Source organism: Neomonachus schauinslandi, unplaced genomic scaffold (assembly GCF_002201575.2).
Source record: "Neomonachus schauinslandi unplaced genomic scaffold, ASM220157v2 HiC_scaffold_1235, whole genome shotgun sequence".
Classification (NCBI taxonomy): Eukaryota; Metazoa; Chordata; class Mammalia; order Carnivora; family Phocidae; genus Neomonachus; species Neomonachus schauinslandi.
This window is the reverse complement of record NW_025409925.1, coordinates 1-10,208: the sequence shown is the minus strand read 5'-3', so window position 1 is coordinate 10,208 and position 10,208 is coordinate 1. Positions and strand designations below refer to the sequence as shown.

At 59.0% G+C, this 10,208-nt stretch overlaps 1 protein-coding gene across 1 annotated transcript; it reads left to right on the top strand.

Moving 5' to 3' along the window:
• The first annotated feature begins 762 nt into the window (after nucleotides 1-762).
• Nucleotides 763-7,897, top strand: LOC110573763 (lysophospholipid acyltransferase 7). Its single transcript, XM_044912329.1, has 6 exons — nucleotides 763-846; nucleotides 956-1,085; nucleotides 1,624-1,750; nucleotides 3,356-3,515; nucleotides 5,481-5,841; nucleotides 7,651-7,897. The coding sequence occupies exons 1-6, from the start codon at nucleotides 771-773 to the stop codon at nucleotides 7,829-7,831; spliced, it is 1,035 nt and encodes a 344-aa protein (XP_044768264.1). The 5' UTR covers nucleotides 763-770; the 3' UTR covers nucleotides 7,832-7,897.
• Nucleotides 7,898-10,208: the final 2,311 nt, after the last annotated feature.

Below are 10,208 nucleotides of genomic sequence, written 5' to 3'. Positions count from 1 at the left end.
TCCCAGCCTCCTCCTCCTTCGAGGATCCAGAAGCTCAGCCCTCCCTCGGAGCCGGAGAGGAGCTGTCGGGGGGCGTCCTCCGGGCTTTCGGTGGGAGAAGCGTCTGCAGCTCCGGAGGCGGTGGAGGCTGGAGCCTGGGTTCTCGGAGGGGGAGGGCTGGTAGTTCGGCCGGGGGGGGTTGGCCTGGGCTGGGGGGGGGGGGGGGGCTGGGGAGGGAGGAGCTGTGGGGGGGCGTCCTCCGGGCTTTCGGTGGCAGAAGCGTCTGCAGCTCCGGAGGAGGTGGAGGCTGGAGCCTGGGTTCTCGGAGAGGGAGGGCTGAGCTTCTGGATCCTCGAAGGAGGAGGAGGCTGGGAGCTCTGGAATCCTGGGCTCTCCAAGGGAAGGGCCCAGGACAAGGGTTGTTTCTGGGTTCTCAGAAAGCGATGTCTGAATCTTTGGGTCCTCAGTGAGGGTGGGGGGAGTAGCTTTGATTTCTGCGATCGCAGAGAGGGGTTGAGAGGTTGGGATTCCTGGGTTCTCACAGGATAAGAGGACTGGTGGCCTGGGTTCTCAGAAAAGCGGGGCTGGGGGTGGATTCCTTTATCCTGGAAGGAGGAAGGTTCTGGAGGTCCGGAATCCCCTGTTCTCAGAGGAGAGGAGCAGAGGGTAGGACTTCATGATCCTCAACAACTGGGGACTAGGGGGAGAGGATTCCTGAATCCTCCAAGGGGAAAGAGCTGAAGGACGGACTCTTGGGTTCTTACTACAAACCTCTGCCCCTCCCCCAGACCATGTCGCCTGAAGAGTGGACTTATCTAGTGGTTCTTCTTATCTCCATCCCCATCGGCTTCCTCTTTAAGAAAGCTGGTGAGTCAGGTTCCCTCCCTAGTGGAAAATTGGGGGGGGGGCGTGGGGGAGACTGGGCAAGGGGACTCCCTGGAAGGTTCCAGGCTTATGCTGTCCCTTCTCCCTGCAGGACCTGGGCTGAAGAGATGGGGGGCAGCAGCTGTGGGCCTGGGGCTCACCTTGTTCACCTGTGGCCCCCACACTTTGCATTCTCTGATCACCATCCTTGGGACCTGGGCCCTCATCCAGGCCCAGCCCTGGTGAGGATTTGGTGGGGGGGGCGTGGGGAGGGGGGAAACAGAGGGGAAGGAGGAAGCAACCTGTTTCCTCCTTGGGTCTGTCTCCCTTTCTGCCTTTGTCTCTGAGTGTCTCTTGTTAATCTCTGAATTCTCTGTGTCGTTTGGCCTGTTTTTCTTTTTTTTTTCCCCTCTTCTGCCTTTTCTTCTGGGTCTCGTCCCTGTGTGTTTGACCTGTTCCTTGATGTCCAAATCGTGTATTCAGGAGAAAGGAGGACTTGCACCGGCCCTGCCACCGTTCGTGTTTCTGTTACGTCTCTCTCCCTCCCTTTTGCTTGCCTCCCACAGAAAAAACGGAGGACTGGAGGGTTTTCACCCGAAAGCTTCTCTTGAGCCTTCCTTCTTCTGTGTCGTGGTGCATTTCTGTGTGGCTGCACCCCTTCTTCCACGGTCACTCTCCCATTTTCTGTGGGCGGTGTGGGAGGGTCTGTAGCTAGAATCTGGGGGAGGTGGAGGCCAGGGCCCTGTAGCCAGCGCAGCTGGCCTTCTGCCTTTGCCCCAGCTCCTGCCATGCCCTCGCCCTCGCCTGGACTTTCTCCTACCTCCTGTTCTTCCGCGCACTAAGCCTGCTGGGCCTGCCCACTCCCACGCCCTTCACCAATGCCGTCCAGCTGCTGCTCACGCTGAAGGTCAGACTCCCCTCCAGCCCTCCCTTTGTGCTGCCTGAACTCCCCATCCTCACCTCCTCCTCCCGCCCACTCCCATGGGGAGTAGGGGAGGTGGGCTTTTATCTCCCACGCATCCCAGGGGTGGGACTTCACCTCTCAGCTATTCTCTGGGGTAAAGAAGTACATACCGCCCCCTAGCCCCGTAGTGTAACCGTCGGCGTCCTTTGGTGTGTGCAGTGTGCCAGAGCGTGAGCTAAGTGCTTCACCAGCGTGTTCTTGAGGAGCGTGTGTTGGTCGCAAGCCATTTATCAAAGTAGGAAAAACAGCTTTGGAGAGAAGGCACTTATCTAAGGGCACAAAACCAGGAACGCCTGTGTCTGGCTCTGTATCACCTGGGAAGATGTGTGAAAGCAGATCCAAGACCCACCCCAGACCGAAAAGTCAGGAGCTCCTGGGTGCTGAGCTCCAGGACAGTCACGCGAGGTAGTGAACCAGGTCTCGTCGGCATCCTGGCTTCTCCGCGGGAAGGCGGGGACAGGCCAGAGTGGGTTAGCCAAGAGCTGGAGGAAGAGCCTTTCAGGATGTGGGAGCAGGCCTGTGCTAGCCCCAGCGAGTGTTCATCAGGAGAAGGAAGGGGGACAGGGCCACGGTGAGGGCTCTGCGCTTCCCATGGGGCCCAGGACCCACCGGAAGTGGTGGTTTGGTTTGTTGCCAGAAGAAAGAAAAGTGACCAGGTTTACATGTCTGGAAATACGCTCTGGATGCTGATGGAATTGCCACGGGAAGGGCAAGAAGAGTGAGGATGGCCTCCTTGATCAGAGGTCTGCTGACAAGCAGTGGCGGCTTGATAGTCAGAACTCTAGCAGGAGATCCTGCATTGGGGGTGATTTGAGGAGCCAGAGGGGACAGTGCGGGAATCCTGGACCAGCAGCCGGGGAGCCCCCACCTTGAGAAGATCAGTCGACGGGCACAGTCAACCCCAGGTGATCTTACAAGGGAAGGAAAGCCCAGCCCTCACGCCTGCCTGCCCCCTCTCCGCCTGGGGCTCTTAATCGGCAGGACCCGATCGATCGATCGATCGGCAGGACCCTGGGGGAAGCTGGAAGCCGGGCTGAGGCCTGCTGCTGCAGGCTCGGCCCAGGGTCTGCGGAGAAGGGTAGAGAGCAGGTGTCGGGGCGGGCAGGCCACACACATTCAGCCCCGGGAGGGGGGAGGCAACACAAAAGTGACAGACTCCGAGACCTACGGGATTGGATTTGGGGAATAAGGAAGGTTTCTGTCCTGAGCGATTAATTGGCTGCTGGTGGCATTTGCTGAGGAGACAGGCTGGAAGAGGCCCCGCTGTGGGGAGTGTGGGTGATACCGTGTTCCCCTCTGGAACCCCGTAGGCACCTGACTACTAATGACAGAAGGCTTCTTGAGGGATTTGGGGGTTGGAGGGAGGAGCCCAGTCCGGGGTATGGTTTGGAGACCATGAGAGCGTGAGCGGTATCAAGCTGCGGGCTGCAGAACCCAGAAGGGGGAGCACCGAGGTGGAAGGGCCCAGGAGGGAGGGTTGGCGGGCAAGAAGCTGCTACCCTGCCTCTGCTGTCTGATCTGCGCCCTGCCCTCGCCCCTTCCTCCCAGCTGGTGAGTCTGGCCAGTGAAGTTCAGGACCTGCACTTGGCCCAGAGGAAGGAAATGGCCTCCGGCTTCAGCAAGGGGCCCAGCCTGGGGCTCCTGCCCGACGTTCCGTCCCTGATGGAGACGCTCAGCTACAGCTACTGCTATGTGGGAATCATGACAGGTGAGTGTGCCTGCACCCCCAGGCCTGCCTCCTGCGCCTCGTCACCCTGTCTCCACCGCGCACCCCGGGGTCTGTGCCCACTCAGAGTCCTGCCTCCACGCCGGCATCTGCTGCTCTAAGGCGAGCATCGCGGCCTGGCTCTAGCTCGGACTCTCCCACGGCTCCCCCAGAGGACAGACAGACTGTTCTCGGCCTCAGGGATTCCTGTGGCTTCTCGGGAGCACAGGCGATGAAGCAGAAAGGCCTGCACAACCCTGATGTTTCTGCCACCAGGGAACAAATGTTCACGTTCTGTTCCCACTTTTGCCTCAGGGAGTATTTTTCACTCACTTCGACCTCCCAGAAGGCTCTCCTTTTGATGGCAGCTTTACCGAACTGTAATCGATACTCACCCACTGAAAACTACATCCCATTCGCTAGTTTTCAGTGTAGTTGCGGAGTCGTGCAACCACCACCACCATGTCATTGTGGGGCAATTGCGTCCCCCCACGAGGAAACCTGGGCTGTCCCGCCATCATCCCTCCAACCTCCATCTGCCCCAGTCCCAGGACACCACCAGTTGGCTTCCTGTCTCTCTAGATTGGCCCTTTCTGATCATTTACGGATGGGATCCTACTCTCTCTGGTCTTGTGTGACCTGGGAGGCTGTCACTTCTGTTCATCCCACTGCCCCCTCCCCCGGCCAGGTCATCACCATATCTCAGGTGCTACAACTGTGCCCCGTTCTCCATCAGTGACCCCCTGCAGTGCCTGCCCTGCTTGGGGCGGGGGTGGGGGGGCCAAGGGAAACCATATTCCAGCACTTCCAGCCCATGGTGGTTTCCTAGCTCTTCGAACAGAACCCCCAGTCCTCAGTGCCTGCAAGGCCAGGAACCCGGCCCCTGCGACCCTCTGACTTCTCACACCACCCTCTTCCTCCCCAGAAGCACTGCGCTGCCTCCTCCCTCATGCAGAGCTCACCCCCTGGCCCTCGAGGCCTGGCTCATCCGTCCCCATCTTTCTTAGGGACTTGTCTCCGTAGCCCGCTCTTCTCCAGGTCTTTGTTCCTCTTGATCTGGCTGGCTGTCCTCTTTCTTTCTCTGAGTCCTGTGAACTTCTAGTTAGTTAACATACAGTGCAATATTGGTTTCTGGAGCAGAATTCAGTGATTCATCCCTTACATACAACACCCGGTGCTCATCCCAGCAAGTGCCCTCCTTAATGCCCATCCCCCATCCAGCCCATTCCCCCACCCACCTCCGTCCATCACCCCTCAGTTTGTCCTCTATCATTAAGAGTCTCTTACGGTTTTCTTCTCTCCTGTTCTCCCCCTTCTCCTGTGTTCATCTCTTTTGTTTCCTAAATTCCACATGAGTGACATCACATGGTGTTTGTCTTTCTCTGACTTACTTTGCTCAGCATAATACTCTCTAGCTCCATCTGCGTTGTTGCAAATAGCAAGATTTCATTCTTTTTGATGGCTGAGTAATACTCCATTGTGTATATACAGCACACTTAAAATTGTATTTTTAAGTAACCTCCACACCCAGTGCGCACGCAACGTGTGGCTTGAACTCAGGACCCCTAAGATCAAGAGCCTACCAACTCACTGGCTTCTTGTCCCTTTCTGTCTGAGCCTCCCTCCCCTGTTCCGGGTTTCATACCCTCACCCCCTCCCAGCTCTGCAGTCTCAGGCCCCTGGCCTCCAGACCCCAAGCTGTGGCCACCCTCCTAGCCCGTTGGAGTCTGACCAGCTGCCCCCTCCCCAAGTCTCCACTCCTCCCCCTGCCCTCCCCAAGTCTCTGCTTTCCCCCCCAGCTCCCCAGTCTCAGGTCCCTCCCCAAGTCTCTGCTCCCCCCCCCCAGCTCCCCAGTCTCAGGGGAGACTGAGATCCTGGGACCATGACCTGGCCTCCAGACCCCGAGCTGTGGCCACCCTCCCAGCCCCGTGGAGTCTGACCAGCTGCCCCTCCTCCCTCCCGCCACAGGCCCGTTCTTCCGCTACCGCACGTACCTGGACTGGCTGGAGCAGCCGTTCCCGGGGGCCGTGCCCAGCCTGCGGCCCCTCCTGCGCCGGGCCTGGCCGGCCCCGCTCTTCGGGCTGCTCTTCCTGCTGTCCTCACACCTCTTCCCGCTGGAGGCCGTGCGCGAGGACGCCTTCTACGCCCGCCCGCTGCCCGCCCGCCTCTTCTACATGGTCCCCGTCTTCTTCGCCTTCCGCATGCGCTTCTACGTGGCCTGGATTGCCGCCGAGTGCGGCTGCATTGCTGCCGGCTTCGGGGCCTACCCCGTGGCCGCCAAAGCCCGGGCCGGGGGCGGCCCCACCCTCCAATGCCCACCCCCCAGCAGGTCAGGCAGTGGGAGGGAGGCTTCCCAAGACCCAGCAGGCCCCATCACCACTGGCTGGCCCTGCCCCTAGCAGGGAGGAGAGCGGGGAGCGGGGGGCGGCGTCACCACCTGTTGTCAGTGCAGTGTTGCCCCTTGGCCACCACAGCCCCCCTACCCCTGTCCTGGGGAGCGGCGCCCCCGGGACCTCCCGCTGCCCCTCGTGCTACTGCTTGTCACCTCTTGGGATGGCGGACTGCGCTCTGTTGCTAGGAGAAGGAAGGTGGTCTCTTAGCGACCATGTGCCACCCCTCTGTTGCCATGGAAGTGTCACCCCAGTAACTCGATTGTTCCTGGTTACTTGGGCTACCATCTTTGCGCTGGGCTGGGGCCCACCCTCTTTTGCTAGGGAAATGGTTCCCTAGCAACCACGGCCTGCCCCTTCCGGCCACGAGACTTGCTTTTCATTGCTATGTAAATGGAGCCCCTTAGACTGGCCTTTGTTGCTGGAAGCCAGCACCCCCCCCCCCCAACCATGGGATGTCCTGGCAGCCTGGACCGTCTAAGGAAAGGGCATCCCTGACCCCGCTGCCCTCCAGCTGAGGGGACACCACTCCTAGCCACTGCGGGTCGCTTTCCTACCGTTACCAAGGGCGTACCCTGGTAAGCGTGGGTTGCCCTGCTTAGCAGTGCTACACCTCCGTCCCACCCGGTTCTTGGTTGCTAGTGGGTCCCACTGCCACTGACCAGCGGCGTCTTGTTGCTAAGGAAGTGTTGCGCCTATGTTGCTAGGGAAATGATGCTCCCAGCAACTGGGAGTGGAGTGCCCCACTGCTCCAGGCAACCAGGGGTGGCCTTCTGCCTGGGGCTAGGGCTGGGGGGAGCAGCCCAGCGATGTAAACTGTGAATTCCTCCTCGCTGCGATTGGGCCATCCCCCGGTAGTCACGGACAGCCATTCCATTAAGGGGGAAGCGCCACCCCACACGAATTTCAGCCACTGCCCTCGCAGCCACGGGTGGACCTCCAGTGACTAGACAGCGTGTCTCCCGGAAAAGGTCAGGCAGGAATTGAAGGCTTTTCTGAATCTGCTGGGCCCCACTCTTAATAGATGGTTCCGGTCCCATTATCAGAAGCCACCAGCGGTTCCGGTGGGTGCAGGGTGTTCGCCGCTGCTGGGGGTGTCGGCAACAGGGACCCAGGAACCCCCGTGCTGCTGGAGATGACACTTCTTAAACAATCATAGGGACCAGCTGCCAGGAAAGGCCTTTCCAGAAGCGTTTCTAAACATCCTAGGCCTTGTTGCTAAGGAATGCCCTTTCCCCGGCAACAGAGACGTCAAGGAGTCGCGTGGGTCTAGCTAGAACATCTCCCTGGCAACCGCAGACCCCCTCGTTATTAGGGATGCTCCTTCCCGGGCAACCACAGTGTCTTGGCGACTCAGAAGGGACCACCCTTGGGGGCTTCTCGGAAGGTAGTGAGCTTGGTTGCTAAGGAAGCGCCTTTCCCTAGCATCTGAGACCAGCGAAGGGCCAGGTTGCTAAGGACTCGTAGCTTAGCAACTCTAGCCCCCCGCAGGCGTTTCGTTGCTGCTGCAGCCCCGTCACCAAAAGGAGGAGGACCCCACTGTCGGTGAACTGCGCCCCCCAGCCGTCTTCCTCCCCGAAAGGCTCCCCCTGGGCTCCCCTCCCCTGTTGCCTAGCAAACGTGGCAGCCAGAGCTCTTGCCTGGCCGTGATCCCCTCCTGAGCGGCCGGGGCTGGGACAGGAGCCGGCGTCGCGGGGCGTGGCTGAGCTGCATGTCTGTCCCCACCCTCACCCTCCACCCCCCCCCAGTCCGGAGAAGGCGGCTTCCCTGGAGTACGACTATGAGACCATCCGCAACATCGACTGCTGCGGCACTGACTTCTGCGTGCGGGTGCGGGACGGCATGCACTACTGGAACATGACGGTGCAGTGGTGGTTGGCGCAGTATATCTACAAGAGCGCGCCCGTCCGCTCCTACGTGCTCAGGTGAGCCGGCCTGCCCTGGGCACGCACGACTACAGCTCCCGGCAGCGCCTGCGCCTGCGCGCCGGGCCTCCGCCCCTGAGGATCATGGGAGTTGTAGTTTCTTGAGGCTCTTGCCCTGCCGTGGATTCGCAGTGCTGTGGGGGTAGATCGCTCCCCTCCCGCCCCCGGGCTTCAGTTTCCACCTCTGTAAAGTCAGCCTTCTTCGAGAGAAGCAGTGTACTGAATCCTATGGACTCTGGCCAGACTTTTTGGAATCTTGGCCCTGCCCAGCTACAGAGAACCCTTAATGAGTTAGCTAACCCGTGTTTCCTCAACTCTTGAATGGGGGTAATGCTGTTACCTGCTGCGTAGGTTGATGTGAGGACGAAGCGAGATAACGAATGACGTGTCCTCACTGTGGGGCCCGCCAGGTGAGTGGTCACTGTATGTTAGCTTTTTTCCACCACTCGTCTGGTATTTCTCGAGTGGAAGCTTTGTGCCAGACGTTGTGATGTTTGCAGCCTTAGGATGTAGGACTTACTATCCTCATTTGTTTTTTTTTAGGATTTTATTTATTTATTTGACACAGAGAGACACAGCGAGAGAGGGAACACAAGCAGGGGGAGTGGCAGAGGGAGAAGCAGGCTCCCTACTGAGCAGGGAGTCCCATGTGGGGCTCGATCCCAGGACCCTGGGATCATGACCTGAGCCGAAGGCAGACGCTTAACGACTGAGCCACCCAGGTGCCCCTTACTATCCTCATTTTAAAGACAAGGAAAAGGAGGCTCAGAGAGGTTAGGTAACCTGCCGAGTGTCCCTCAGCCTTCCCAGAGCCAGCAGATGAGATCAGGATGCAGCTGACACATTCTCGTCATGAAGCCGTTCCTGATGGCCACTCGGGAGCCAGACTTACCTGGGTGCCAGGTCGGGGCCTGGCGCAGAGTGGATGTGGGGATGAGAAAGCACAGAGATGAAGCGTCACGCCAGGTGGTGGCTGTGGGCGACGGAGGGCACAGAAGGGCCAATCCTGGGATGGCGAGACCCGGCAGGAGGCAGTTTCAGGAGTGGGTCGGTTGAGGGAGCCAGAGGGGTCTAGCATCCCTGACCCCGGGGTGACTGTCACGTTCAGCTGGGGTTACTGGATAGGCCATTAGTTGTGTGACGCTGGCGCCTCAGGAGAAGGTCGGGGTAAGAAGTGGACACTTAGCATCAGCTAGAGGTGATCGGGTCAAAGTCCAGGGCGCTCCAGTGTTTACATTAGAGGTTCTCAACTGGGGGCAATTGTCCCACACTCCTGCGGGCATTCAGCGACGTTTGGAAATGTTTTTGGTCATAACTGGGAGGTCCTACTAGTATCCGGGGGTTAGGGGCTGGAGAGGCTCTTGCACATCCTGGGAGGCACGGGACAGCCCGCCTACAGCACAGAATGATCCAGCGCTGATGTAGATAGTGCTGAGATTGAGAAACCCTGGTGTGGACTAGGGACAGGGAGGAGCCAGCAAAGACAGCCCATGAGCTAGGAGGACAGTCAGGAAAGTGTTCCTTCCCAGATGGGAGCCAGGTAAACCAAGTGTTTCAAGGCCGAGGGAGGGATCTCTTGTGTCAGATGATGTCAGGAGCTTCAGTAGACGGAGGGCTGGGGCTGGGCGGGATGGGATGAGGAAATCTCCAGTTTGAGGGGAGCAGTTGGAGGGCGGAAGTGAAAGCCAGCCGGAGCGGTTGGAGGGAGGATGGAAAGGGGGAAGGGTTGAGGGGGAGCATTGTTCTTTGGAGAGCGGTCACTGCACAGAGGAGCGGCCAGACGGCCCGCAGAGCAGGGCCCAAGCCAGAGCTCAGGTGTGCCTGTGAGGAGTTGCAGGTGCCCAGGGCCAGTTCATGTGTGTCCCACTGCCCTGCTTCCCCCGTTGGGACCATCACTGAAATGCTCCCAACCCAGAGAATTCTTTCTCCACCACAGGTAGGAAAGAAAGAAAGTTTGGTTCATGAACTAGCGTTAAACCAGGCTGTGATGCACGCCGCAAGTAACCCGCTAGGGAGATGATCAAAACGGAAAGAAAGCTCACCTTTTTATAGACCCACAGACAAGGAAGAGCCCCCATCCCCACCCTGGGCCATGGTCCACGGCAGAGCCTGCTGTGATTTCTGTGTCTTCCATGGAAGTGGGGAGCAGAGCCTGAATTTGTGGGTCTTCCACAGAAAGCATGTTCGGGTTCGTAACAATAGGGAAACGTGGCTGGAGATTTCTGAGTCTTCATGAATCAGAAATTATACTGATCCCCCAAAAGAAGTGGCCAGGGACTTGGGTTCATGGGTCTTAAGGAAAGATGTGATAAGGGGATTAATTGGGTTCCTGAAGAGAGAATAGTGACTCCTGGGTCTGAGGGAGGAGGGCTGGGGCCTGG